Source organism: Rhinocladiella mackenziei (genome assembly GCF_000835555.1).
Source record: "Rhinocladiella mackenziei CBS 650.93 unplaced genomic scaffold supercont1.4, whole genome shotgun sequence".
Lineage (NCBI taxonomy): Eukaryota > Fungi > Ascomycota > Eurotiomycetes > Chaetothyriales > Herpotrichiellaceae > Rhinocladiella > Rhinocladiella mackenziei.
The window spans coordinates 3,803,003-3,817,196 of NW_013550601.1; the positions used below are offsets into that span (position 1 = coordinate 3,803,003).

The 14,194-nt window shown below is 46.9% G+C and overlaps 2 protein-coding genes across 2 annotated transcripts; both read left to right on the plus strand.

Moving 5' to 3' along the window:
* Window positions 1–4,052: 4,052 nt before the first annotated feature.
* On the plus strand, window positions 4,053–6,464 carry Z518_06478 (uncharacterized protein; the record flags this gene model as incomplete). Its single annotated transcript, XM_013417288.1, has 5 exons — window positions 4,053–4,332; window positions 4,382–4,420; window positions 4,471–5,303; window positions 5,352–5,575; window positions 5,621–6,464. The coding sequence occupies 5 exons, from the start codon at window positions 4,053–4,055 to the stop codon at window positions 6,462–6,464; spliced, it is 2,220 nt and encodes a 739-aa protein (XP_013272742.1).
* Window positions 6,465–10,308: 3,844 nt separating this feature from the next.
* Window positions 10,309–12,855, plus strand: Z518_06479 (uncharacterized protein; the record flags this gene model as incomplete). Its single annotated transcript, XM_013417289.1, has 5 exons — window positions 10,309–10,588; window positions 10,638–10,676; window positions 10,727–11,562; window positions 11,611–11,834; window positions 11,880–12,855. The coding sequence occupies 5 exons, from the start codon at window positions 10,309–10,311 to the stop codon at window positions 12,853–12,855; spliced, it is 2,355 nt and encodes a 784-aa protein (XP_013272743.1).
* Window positions 12,856–14,194: the final 1,339 nt, after the last annotated feature.

Sequence of the window (14,194 nt, forward strand, 5' to 3'; positions counted from 1 at the left end):
GGGAATGTCTCGGGAGAGCGACAACCCACAGCGACTCGCGTACCACAGCGACATTGCTAAACACAAATCAGGCCTAGCTTGTGCGAGCGTTGTCCGCATGATGGAAAGGTACCTGGAAACCCCACCCAAACCCTAGTAAAATCGCACAAATCGAGGTATCAAAACATCAAAATTGAGGCATTCACATACTTTTGGTATTTGCGAGCTCTTTGCCTCATTGTTGCTCGATTCGCGACTTGTATAGACTTCCTGGTGTTGCAGAGTCCTGTTTGACCCTTTTTGACCTCTTGTTGCTGCAGCCTCAATGGCCACTTTCTTTGTCGGCGACCTCTGGCAAGCGCCCTCAAGGTGCGCTCCAAAATGATGTCCACCTTTCGGATCGATCTAACCTTAAATGCCTCGACAGCAAGACCAACTACTTCTTCTCGCCCCGAGACCCCTCCTGTCCTTGAAACTCCTCCTTCTTCGCCTCAGATTACTCCTCTTTCACGGCGTCTACCGATTCGCACTCCTGAAAGACCCGACCGCGTCGATCGCCCTCTCCTGAGGGCTCGCCAATCGAAATTCCGGCGTTTACAGCACCTCCTGCACTGGCAGGAGGTAGAGGCAAGAGAATGCACACTCACGCTGCGAGATACAACGAGGCAAAAGAGCATGGATTCATTCAAGACTCACAGGAAGCTCGCAGGGCGTCAGGACGGCCCTGAAGGGGTCGGCAGCGAGGTCACGAGGCGGCAGGAGGACTACACAGGCGACAGACAAGCCACAGGGGTGGCAGAGAGGGTCTGACACGCCACAACACCAAAATCGAGTGCAAAAAGGCGTGGAAAGGCGAATGCAAAGGACTCCGTTAAAAGGGGTCAACGACGTCGTTGAAAGAACATCAAAAAGCGCCAACTATGTGAGGGAGGCCAGGTGGATGGAAAGGTACTTCAAATCCCCAGGGAAAATGGGGGGTTTCAGGTACCTTTCCATCATGCGGACAACACTCGCACAACTAGGCCCGATTGGTGTTTAGTGATGTCGCTGTGGTACGCGAGTCGCTGTGGGTTGTCGCTCTCCCGAGACATTCCCAGATCTTCGATCTACCAGCGTCTACGGCACCTCCAGCACTAGGAGGAGGTAGAGGAAAGAGAAGGCGCAACCACACGGCGAGATACAAAGAGGCAAAGGAGCAAGGACTCATACAAGATTCACAAGAGGCTCACAGAGCATCAGGAAGGCTCTGAAGGTGGTCAACAGCGAGGTCAGGAGGCAAGAGGGGGAAGGGGGACTTTAGACAGACTAAATAGGCGACAGAGAGCTCCTGATACACAACACCAAAATCGAGTGTGAAAAGGCTTCTAAAGTCGAGTGCAAATAGCTCTGTCGAAAGGCCTTAAAGAACACCAAAAAGGGCCAACTATGCGAGGGAGGCAAAGTGGATGGAAAGGTACCTGAAAACCCCCCATTTTCCTAGGGATTTGAGGTACCTCGCCATCCTCCGGGCAACCCTCGCACAACTAGGCTCAATTGGTGTTTAGCAGGTCGCTGTGGTACGAATGTCGCTGCCAAGGGTCGCTGCCCCGATACATTCCCACGATTGCTGCAAAATATCCTGGTTCGTCGTGAACGATAGGTCACCATTTCTTCAGTACTATTATCCACTTGTTCAACATCTCCTTTATAGACGTGAGATTATCTCGTCGTCGCGCAGAGCAACCATTAGGGATAACTTTGTCCATGGAAACCTTTTACCAGTGTTTCAGTGGTGAAGCCTGTGTATAATAACTCCTTGTTCGACAGCTACAGTATTCATTCAAATTCAAGTTGCACGAGAAAATTTAACAGCATGTCATGTAATATACACACAACTTCACCACGGCAAAAATAATCAACACCAAAGCTCCCCTCCTATAGTCCATCACTGACGAACTGATAAATGGGGCGCCACAACCAATGAATGCTTGAGCTAGACAAGTTCACCGACAGGAAGGTTTGAACCCCCCTCGGTATCACTCAGTTTAACATCAACAATCACTGGCTGGAGCATTACGTTTACCCATCTAGGGCACCTAGAAATCTAGGCCGGACAACCCTCTTGCCTTACCTATGATCGAACACTAGTAAGGTCCCTCAATTCTATCGGTTCGACTAAAACCTAGTGTGCCCACTCGATTTCGTCCTGGATAGGTCAACCACGATTTGGTGTCAATTTTGAAGCACTTTTTGGCGGAATAAAATATAAACCTTATTTTTTTGGCTTTTTTTTTTTTTTGAACCACCCGGTTGCAGCTTGGCGTTGTGTGGCGGCGCCAAGACCGTCGTGCTAACCAATCACGTTGGTTAATGGCTTGGCGGTGTCACGTGGTCACGTGGCACTCGCCCTTGTCGCACCATCATCGGATCCAATTCGTGGACCATTTGGCCGGGGCACCATACTCGATAGAAGTCGATATCGAGATAGTCCACGTATCGGATCCGGTCTGTGGACCACCCATACAGGCTCTACTAATCGCACTCGAGATGCTTCGTAACCGAGTGTGAACGGACAAGCCGCGATATCGAGATGATCCATGGAAAAAAAATGAAGCTATCCAAATATCCAACTGAGATTCAAATCGATTCAAATCAAACTATATTCGAGGCTCGAATTGACTTGATTTATTTGTTTGTAAGCCTGTGCGTCACCGGTGTGGTCCATTAATGCATCGGCCAAAACGATGTGTGCAGCCGAACAAATTCAGCGTATAGCAGCAATCTTCATCATTGCCGGCTTTCGAACCATTACGCTTCCGATCGCAGAAGCCGAGGCATCGCTAAAACAAATGGCAGGTTAATGAGCAGACCAACTACGGCGGTTCTGGGTGGATCTACATACTCTCCTATCGTCACACCTATTCTGGAGGATCAGAAAGTCCATTGAACAAAGTCAGCCACGCTTCGTATCGCTACTTCAGCGGTTCTCCCAGCGTTAAGCATCACACATCGTGTTTCGGTGGGTCCCTAGATGTACAGATACTCTAGGCAGCGAATTGGCACATAAGCACGCGCAGAAAGCGACAGAACTAGATCGAGACATTCCTCCAGTCACTATAGTAAAGTCGGCCGCCCTATAAGAAGGGAATGCATTCCCCAGCGTCGAGAGAACTCGGTCCGAAACCAGCCACGAGGGCTAATACACGAAGCAGTTAGATTACGCCTTACCAGGCACGCACACACGACGAATCTATAACTGTCTGAAACGCGAAGAAGCTCAAATCGTGGAATAGCTACGCACAGGGAAAAGTCGTCTCAACAGTGCCCTTCACAGCGTTGGCGCAATAGACTCGAAGTTGTATGAATGGTGCCAACGACCGGAAACAGTGCGACACTTTCTTGTGGAGTACTCACGCCGAACTATAGAGCGTAGATGTCACCTTCAAATAGCAACTACAAGATGGTGCGATCTGTTCTATCTCCTTGGAGGGTGGTTCAACGAAAGGCTAGACGGCCTAAAGAACAAATGGAAGGCAAACATGAAAGTTGTCGGTGCAGTAATTGAATTTGCGAAAGCTACCGGAAGTTGCTACACCGTTGAATGACCAGTAGCATACAGGAAAGCGCTCTTGATGACCTGGTTAATGGCTCGAAAGGGGCAACAGTCTTGTAGAGTCGATGGATCTAATAGCTGGACATGGAATGAACCGGTAAATAACGCGTAGCAATTAGCTAATCCTCCATGAGCTTTGCCCGCATAGAGTGTATGAAATCAACTCAACTCAAGCCAACTCCCGCAATAGCACTCAAGGCAACTTGCGCTCTCGACCTTTCTACTTAAATAATCACTCAATCTTCTCCTTATATTGTTCATCATCCTCGTTACCAACGACAAGTTCTCTACCGTATATGCCACACTTGTTACTTCCTCTACCCTCAAAATCAGATCGAAAGTCCTTGCCTTCAACTTCGCAACCGCTTGTCTCACGGCAGTTCGCGTGCGCTTATGGGCGAGTTTGAACTCTCCACAGCCTGCGTACGAGTCGTCACATCATCCCGTCTCCCTCGTTTGACCCTGCTTCACGTCGATCATAATGAACGCTTCCAATCAGGAAGCTGGGCAAGGCCAGAAGAGAATCCCTACAATCCAAGAGATGGAAAGTTGGAACTATAAGCAATTGCTCGACTGGATACGGCAAATACAACCAAACATTTTCTGCGATGACGAGGACGTTGTGACATTCAAAGCGGCAAAAATCAATGGCTTCGCCTTTTCGAAGTGTGCTGAGGATCTAGACTTTTTCAGAGAAATTCATTTGCCCCTTGGAGTCTACAGGGCTCTTGCGGCTCTTGCGAGTGAATTCAGCAAACAGAGTAAGATTAAACTGCGAATACAACTCAAGCATAAGCTAATAGTGTCAAGACGATCAACCGAACCGGACAGCCGGCCAAAAGAGGAAAGGTAATTACGCCTTTAATGTACTATACGACAGCTAGCTAATGTCGTTACAGGGGATGAAACAGATTTATCGGAAGAGTCGCCCATTTCAAAAAGACGTCAAAAAGATAAGGATAAAGAGAAAGTCATACTGACACAATTAGCCACTAAAGCGAATAAGCGAAGAAGGGCTATTAAGGATATGATTACCCATATGAACGACTCTCCTAACCAGCATTCTAATTCCGTCGATCCCCTTCCTGAAGTTGTCGATAAACTTTCCGATCCAACATCAAATCACACGCTCGACTTCCCATTTATCGGTAGTATACCAGAACGATTTAATGAGCCCGATATAACTGAAGGCAAGTGGCTATATATGGGGAGAACAATGTTCAAAGACTTCCTCCACGAGGTAAAGAAAGTGCGAAAGAGTCGCGCTTACGAGATATGCTGGCTCTATGGAACCAAGGGCTTTGGGAAGTCTCACCTTCTAGCCGCCCTCGTCTGCTACTTTGCTGCTCAAGATGAACGAGTCGTTTATCTACCGGATTGCCGGTGCCTGCTCGACGATCCTGTTTCCTACGTCAAAACAGCAATGCTGTTGGCTTGGGCTGACGATTTCACTACTCAAAAGGAGATTATGGCCCTACGCACTCAAGATCACATCAAGGACTTCTTCGGCAGTCAAGAAAATGTCATATTTGTCGTTGATCAAATGGATGTTTTAATGAGTGATAACATTCGAAATAGGAAGATGGCCCTAACGCTATATGACTGGGTGATCGGGTTCACCTCTTTCGGTAAATCAATTCTCAGTTCCTCTGCTAATTGTACGACGGGCCTCGAAGTGTTCAGAGATCAGAACGCGAGCCAGGTGGTACGCGTCTATGGCGGTTTCAGTGAGGTAAGTGGTGTTAAATTTGTGTCATAACGAGGCTTCTAACTTGGTTAGACGGAAATGGAGCAGTGGTGGGAGCAGCATAAGGACATTGATATAGGAGGGTACTCCCGGAATGAGGTTGAAGACGTTACGGGCTGCATCCCATTGCTCTTAAACCACTGCATCGTGAACAGGAAGTTTGATTTGACGGCCCCCAAATTGATCGAAATCTCTAACGAATCTGTGGCGTTTGCGCGGCGGATCAAGTCCACTGCTACGAAGTATGATTGGGAGTGGTATGTTCGACTGATTTAATGCTTAGAACATTTCTGACTTTTCAGGTATTGCGACTACGTGAAGGCTTGCATTCATAACTGGCCTGTACCATTAGGATGGACGGGATACATCGAACTGATCGACCATCGATACTTTTACCAGCGTTACCAGGATCACGACTACATTGGGAGATATGCCTGCGGTATAGTTCGCGACGCTGTAGCAAATCAGCTTCTCGAGTTGGATGCTAAGTTTATCAAGATCAACTTTCTGACTTCATTGAGCGATTTTATCGACAATCGATCTAACGTCGGGTTTAGGGTGGAATACGCCATCCTCGCATCCATTCGCTCACAAGGTTTGAAGGCTTGCGGGGCGGGTAACGAAGGTATAAACTTCAGCTTCTTTACGAGTCAACGCGATATTCAGTTCGATATCCGCGATAAGCCGGTACTTCATCGCCCTCGACAGATCAATTACGAGACGATAGATGGAATGATTACCTTCGTCAAGACCTCTAAAAGAACCACTAAAGAGGAAAAGCCGAAATTATTCCTCTTCCCCCTCCAGATCACAGTGAGAAAAAATCACTCGAAGTCTCATCAGAGATTCTTGGATGAATACAGCCAATGGGCCGAGCAACAACTATTGACGTTTGATATTGAACTCGAATTCCTCTGGATTACGCCAAATAAGCGCGACGTCAAAGAACACCCGGTCTATTCACCGTGGCCTAGACATAAAGAGCGTTGTATTCCTTTCTCGGAGGTTAGCACGGATATCTGGATTAAGTACCAAGAAGAAGTAGAGGAAGCTAAAGAAGAGAAAGGAGACGATAAAGAGGAAGAGGAGAAAGCCGAGAAAGAAGTCGAAGAAGACCAAAGAAGTGGGACGCATAGCACGGTCTAAAGCAAAGCCATATAGGGAAAGGCGATCTAGGACGCGCTAGCGGATGCTGGACGCTGTTGGCAAGTTCATCGCAGCAGATGAGAGTGATTTCGCTTTCGTGGTCAATGTGGCTATGCCTTAAAGGATTTCGGCCAACTCAGCTCGCGCATTGTCATATCTGGGATGAGAGGGGGAAGCAATGGAATACCGCAATGGCAAAGGTTGACTGAAGTAGTCGTTGTTATGGTCTATCTGTGTCTTGTTCTTCTAAGAGTTGTGTGGGGTTGCAGGAATGGAAGAAGTAAACGAGAGCTCTAGCGGGCTAGTCCCAACTAGGCCTAGCGTTCCACGTGACACGCATAGCCATCGACTCGCGGAGAAGAGCATTGATGTTTTGTTTTCATGGTTGTGGGAGTAGAAGGACGAGATGATAAGCCATATCGAATGCCGTTACGGCGGCTCGAGGTAAAGCCCGTGCTCGAATATAGCGATAAGAGCTCAAAAAGTTATTCATTCGAAATCACTGGATGATTCCATATCCTCAAAATACCGGATTTATGCGGAAAGATAAAGATAAACACTGTGGTGCAACTGGAACAGCGTCTTCTTCATTTATCCGAAAGCGAGCTCTACATCGACTACGTTAGGTTCAATAAAATTTTCAGTATCATGAAGTCGACAGGAAATCATTTCCATTAAATCTTGTCTCTACTAGTGTTTCAATTCGAGGTTATATTAAAGAGGACAAGAAGAAGGCAGGTTCTATAAGGGTGGTTTATGAACTGGATTCGACATTATAACCTGTTTGGGTGGACTACAGACTGGATTCGATCTATGAATTATGTCGATATCGAGAGGGATCGCCCTCGAAGCCACATGGTTCACGGATTAGATCTAATGACGGTGGTGTTTCATCGAATCGGATTCATGAACTATATCGAGTGTAATCAGTAGGGCTTGTCTGGGTGGTCCACGGATTGGATCCGATAAAGTTCCACGACCCATCGGATTTGATCCATGGATCATCTTAACGTCGAGGCTTGTCGTTCACGCGTCGGTTACGAAGTCTGTCGAGTGTGATTAGTAGAGCTCCTCTGGGTGGTCCACAGACTGGATCCGATAGGCGACGGGGGGATTGTCCAAACTGTACTCATGCCTGTGCTGTAGGCAGCCCAAACGAGTAACTGTGTATTTAAAGTCGTTCATTATCCTTAGATAGTCAGATAGACAAGTCTCCATAGCCCAATGCGCATGCACTTCCGCATTCATTCTCTCAACAATATACACACAACACCCCTGTCCAACACAAGGTCTCATTGAACGACTGAATAGTAGCAAGTGCCCCTTTATTGGAAAAGGGGTTCACTGCTATATAGGATATAGGGCCAACTAAACGTGTATATATTTCAGCAAGCTGGCAGAACAAGTCGTAGAAGAACAATAGCTCATAACTTCACTACCACGCAGGCACATAAGGCTATTCGACAGCCACAGTGGGCCTGCCAAGACCGTTCGAAGGGCTTTTATCACACACACACACAAAGGAGGAGATCTCTACAACATACACGTTTCGACAAAAATAATCAACACCAAAGCTCCCCTCCTATAGTCCATCACTGACGAACTGATAAATGGGGCGCCACAACCAATGAATGCTTAAGCTAGACAAGTTCACCGACAGGAAGGTTTGAACCCCCCTCGGTATCACTCAGTTTAACATCAACAATCACTGGCTGGAGCATTACGTTTACCCATCTAGGGCACCTAGAAATCTAGGCCGGACAACCCTCTTACCTTACCTATGATCGAACACTAGTAAGGTCCCTCAATTCTATCGGTTCGACTGCAAGCCCAGTGTTTTACCACTCGGTTACGTCCTTGATAGGTCAACCACGATTTGGTGTCAATTTTGAAACAATTTTTGGCATTATAAAATATAAACTTTTTTTTTTTTTTATTTTTTAATTTTGGAATCGCCTGGCCAGGGCTTGGCGTTGTGCGGCGACGCCAAGAGCAGCGAGCCGACCAATCACGTAAGTATATGGCTTGGCGTTATTATGTAACTATTTTCCGGGATCACGTGCTAACCCCCAGAGAGCGCCCTCCCCTCGTCGCCCATCGGATCCAGTCTATAGACCACTTAACCCCCAACGAATTAACCATTTTCCGGGATTGTGCTCCTCCCCCCCGGGGCCCCTCTCGTCGCCCATCGAATCCAGTTTATGAACCACTCAACCCTCAACGGATTAACTATTTTCCGGTATCACGTGCTCCCCCCCGGGGGGCGCGATATGATCTATGGATTGGATCCGATGAAATCCCCCTCTCGTCGCCCATCGGATCCAGTCTGTGGACCACCTCAGACAAGCTCTACTAGTCACACTCGAGATGGTTCGTAACCGAGCGTTAACGGACAAGCCTTGACGTCGAGATAATCCACTGATTGGATCCGATGGGCTGTGGTATTTCATCGGATTCAGTGGATAGCTGGAAATCTTGTTTCGGAGGTCATGTTATAAAGGAAATCATCGTACGAAATGAAAAAGAAGATGATAAATTCAAAGTCGGTCAAGGGATCGATTCTGGTCACGTGCAGATAAAAGAATCGATTCTAGTGATTCCTTATCGATACCGCTTAGTATCGATTCCGTATCGATGCCTTAGGAATCGAAATCGACCCTGGGCCTAGACGAGCAACTGTGTATTTAAAGTCGCTCATTATCCTTAGATAGTCAGATAGACAAGTCTCCATAGCCCAATGTGTATGCATTTCTGCATCTATTCCCTCAGCATTCCCGCTCGTTTTGGTCTCGTCTTGGTCTCGTCTTGACCAAGACGAGACGAGACGAGCGCCACCAAGACTAAGCGAGCGCTTAGTCTTGCCAAAATCGTCTTAGCTTGTTGAGAACCCTGTCCACGAGGGCTAATACACGAAGCAGTTAGATCGCGTTTTACCAGGCACTCACACACGACGAATCTATAACGGCCTGAAACGGGAAGAAGCCCAAATCGTGGCGCAGCTACGCACGGGAAAAGTCGTCTTGATAGTGCCCTTTACAGCATTAGCGCGATAGACTCGAAGTTGTATGAATGGTGTCAACGACCGGAAACAGTGCGACACTTTCTTGTGGAGTGCTCACGATGGACACTGGAGCGTAGACGTTACCTTCAAACAGTAACTACAAGATGGTGGGATGTGTTCTATCTCCTTGGAGGGTGGTTCAACGAAACGCTAGACGGCCCAAAGAGCAAATGGAAGGCGAACATGGAAGTCATCCATGCAGTGATTGAATTTGCGAGAGTTACCGGATGATTGCAGACGAACTTATAAGATAGATAGCTGCCCTAAAGGAAAAGGCGAGAGTTAATACCGGAAGTTGCAGCACCATTGAATGACCAGTAACACTTAGGAAAATCGAAAGGGGCATTAGTCTTGTAGAGTCGACGGATCTAATAGCTGGACATGGAATGAACCGATAGATAGTAGAGGTAACGCGTAGCAATTAGCTAGTCCCCCATGGGCTTGGCCCACATAGGGTGTATGAAATCAACTCAACTCAACTCCCGCAGTGACACTCAAGGCAACTTGCACTCTTAACCTTCCTACTTAAATAACCACTCAATCTCCTCCTTATATTGTTCACCATTCTCGTTGCTGTCGACAAGTTCTCCACCGTGTACGCTACACTTGTTGCTTCCTCTACCCTCATAATCAGATCGAAGACTCTTGCCTCCAACCTCGCAACCGCTTGTCTCACGGCATTTCGCGTACGCTTATGGGCGAGTTTGAATTCTCCACAACCTGCGTTCGAGTCGTCATAATCATACCGTCTCCCGTGTTTGACCCTGCTTCACGTCGATCATAATGAACGCTTCTAATCAGGAAGCTGGGCAAGGCCAGAAGAGAATCCCTACAATCCAAGAGATGGAAAGTTGGAACGATGAGCAATTGCTCGAATGGATACGGCAAACACAACCACACATTTTCCGCCATAACGAGGACATTGTGACATTCAAAGCGGCAAAAATCAGTGGCTTCGCCTTCTCGAAGTATGCTGAGGATCTAGATTTTTTCAGAGAAATTCATTTGCCCCTGGGGGTCTATAAGGCTCTTGCGGCTCTTGCGAGTGAATTCAGCAAACAGAGTAAGATTAGACTGTGGATGCAACTTAGATACCAGCTAATAGTGTCAAGACAATCAACCGAACAAGACGGCGGGCCAAAAGAGGAAAGGTAATTACGCCTTTAATGTACTGTACGACAGCCAGGTAATGTCGTTACAGAGAATGAAACAGATTCATCTACAGAGCCGCCCATTTCACCAAAAAGACGTCAAAAATATGAAGATGAAGACGAACTGATCCAATTAGCCACTGAAGCGAATAAGCGAAGAAAGGCCATCAAGAATATGATTACTCAAATGAACGACGCTCCCGACCAGCATTCTGATTCCGTCAATTCTCTTCCTGGAGCTGTCGATAAACTTTCCGACCCCACATTAAATCACATACTCGACTTCCCATTTATCGATACTATACCAGAACGATTTAAAGAGCCCGATATAGCTGAAGGAAAGTGGCTATATATGGGGAGAACGATGTTCAAAGACTTCCTCCACGAGGTAAAGAAAGTGCGAGAGGAACGGTTTTACCGAAGATGCTGGCTCTATGGAACCCAGGGCTTTGGGAAGTCTCACCTTCTAGCCGCCCTCGTCTGCTACTTTGTTGCTCAAGATGAACGAGTCGTCTATCTACCGGATTGTCGAAGCCTGCTCGATGACCCTGTTTCTTACGTCGTGGCAGCAATGCTGTTCGCCTGGGCCGACGATTTCACTACCCAGAAGAAGATTATGGCCCTAAACACCGAAGACCAGATTCGGAAATTCTTCAAGTCCCAAAAGAATAAGAACGTCGTATTTGTCGTTGATCAAATAAATGCTTTGATGAGTGATAGCATTCGAAATAGGGAGATGGCCCTGACGCTACATGACTGGGTGATCGGTTTCACTTCTTCCCATAAAGCAATCCTCAGTTCTTCTGCAAATTGTACGAACGACCTGAAAGTGTTTAACTGTCAGAACTCGGACTGGGTGGTACCCGCCTACGGCGGTTTCACTAAGGTGAGTGGCAGTAAATTTGTGTCACAGCAAGGTTTCTAACTTACTTAGACGGAAATGGAGCAGTGGTGGAAGCAGCATGAAGGTATTGATAAGAGAGGGTATTCCGAGAACGATGTTGAAGACTTTACCGGCTGCATCCCGCTGCTCTTGAAGCAATGCGTGAAGGATGGAAAGATTAATTTGACAACCACCGAATTGCGCCAAATCTATGGCAATTCAGTGGGTTTTACGCAGCTAGTTAAGTCTACTGCTACGGATACTAATTGGGAGTGGTATGTTCGACTGATTGGATGCTCATGATATTTCTGACTTTTCAGGTATTGCGACTACGTGAAAGCTTGCGTCCGTAACGAGCCTGTACCAGATGAATGGAGGCAATTCCTCGAACTCATCGACCATCGGTACTTTTATCGCGATGAGGACGACATTGGACGGTATACCTGTGGTTTAGTTCGTGACGCGGTAACAAATAAGCTTCTCGAGTTGGATGTTACTTTTATCGACATCAACTTTCTGAATTCATTGCCCCACTTTATCCACAATCGATCTGTCGTCGGGTTTATGATGGAATACGCCATCCTCGCATCCATCCGGTCGCAAGGTTTAAGGGTTGGTGAGTGGGGTAGTAAAGGTATGGAGTTAAGCTTCTTTCAGACTCAACCCGTTATTCAGTCCGATATCCGCGATTATCCGGTACTTTATCGCCCTCGACAGACCAATTACAAGACGATAGATGGAATGATTGTCTTTATTAAGGACCCCAAAAGAACCGCGAAAAGAAAAAGACCGATATTACTTCTCTTTCCCCTCCAGATTACAGTGGCCAAAACCCACTCGAATTCTTATCGGGGATTCTTGGATGAATACCGTCAGTGGGCCGAGCAACAACTATCGACGTTCGACATTAAATTAGAATTCCTCTGGATCACCCCAAAGAAGCGCGACGTCATATCACACCCACCCGATTCACCGTGGCCTAGACATCAAGAGCGTTATATTCCTTTCTCGGAGGTTAGCACAGACATCTGGATTAAGTACCGAAGAGCAGAGAAATCCAAAAAGAAAGAAGGCCGTGAAAGGGGGGGAGACAATAAAAAGAAAGCCGAAGAAGAAGCGAATGAAGAAGAATCGAATGAAGAAGAAGCGGATGAAGAAGTGGATAAAGAAGAATCGAATGAAGAAGAAGCGGAAGAGGAAGCGGAAGAGGAAGAAGTCGAAGAAGACCAAAGAAGTGGACGCATAACACGGTCTAAAGCAAAGCGATCGAGGGCAAAGCGATCTCGAGCGCGCTAACGAATACTGGACGCTATTGGCTAAATTCATCGCAGCAGATGGGAGAAGTGAATGATGCAGGGAACTGTAAGAGCAATGGATCCTGTGAGCGGAAGATAGGGAAAACTGTGACCCAAATAATCGGAAGGTCACTGGTTTCGCTTAGATACTAAAGAATTTGTGTGGTGGCCGAGTTATTATTTCGAACTACGAGCATACTACAAGCAATTCCTATCTTACACTCTTCTTCTTAACCCATTATCGATACCGTGCATTAAGTATCACCCTAGTAACGATTAGCAACTGGCCCCTAAATTATGGAACGGTACGTATATGGTATAACCAGAATAACGTCTTCTTCTGTTAAACTTGTAGTACAATTTGAGTTGAAGTGCTCTGTTTTCTATTAAGTTGAGGTCCTGCCTTACACATAGATATAGAGAAAGATTATTGTCATGTTTCGACGTGTCCGTACTCAGCTCTCATAGATGAAATCCTTATCTAGCTGAACATTTATTGCCACGCTGAAATCGTTGCCATATATTATCTCACAGCTCAGTATCTTCATTTATCCGAAAGCGAGCTCTACATCGACTACGTGTTAAACTGTGAAATAATATGTGGCAACGATTTCAGTGTGGTAATGAATGTTCAGCTAGACAAGGATTTCGTCTACGAGCTGAACACGGAGACACCGAACGATGGCAACAACCTTTCTATATAAATATGCGAGGCAGGACCTTAACTTAATAGAGAACAGAGCACTCCTTCGACTCAACCACAAATTTGACAGCCTATCTCGGTGGTTCACAGACTGGATCCGATAAAATACTACGACCCATCGGATCCAATCCATGAATCATATCGACGTCGAGGCTTGTCGTTCACGCTCGGTGACGAAGCATCTCGAGTATGGTTAGTAGAGCTTCTCTGGGTGGTCCACAGACTGGATCCGATGAGCGACGGGGGGACTTTATCGGATCCAATCCATGAACCACGAGTGGGAGCCCCGGTGTCAAACTTCTCGTGCAACTTGAAATGAAGGAGCGCTCTGTTCTCTCTCTACCTATCGAGGTGTTGAGGCTCCTTTTATAGACGCACGAATGCTACACTGTTGCACAGAGCAACCATCTGTAACGTCGTCGCCCATAGAGACCTCTCGTCGTCCAACACCCGGGGAGGCACATCGTCCACGGATTGGATCCGATGAGGATGAGGCCGGAAAATATTTAATCCGAAAATGGTATGTCGGAAAAATAGTTAATCGGACGGCGGTGGTTCGGAAAATATTTGATCCGTAGGGTGGTTCACTCATCGGATCCAATCCACGGACCATGTCGATGTCGAGTAGGAAGGGCGC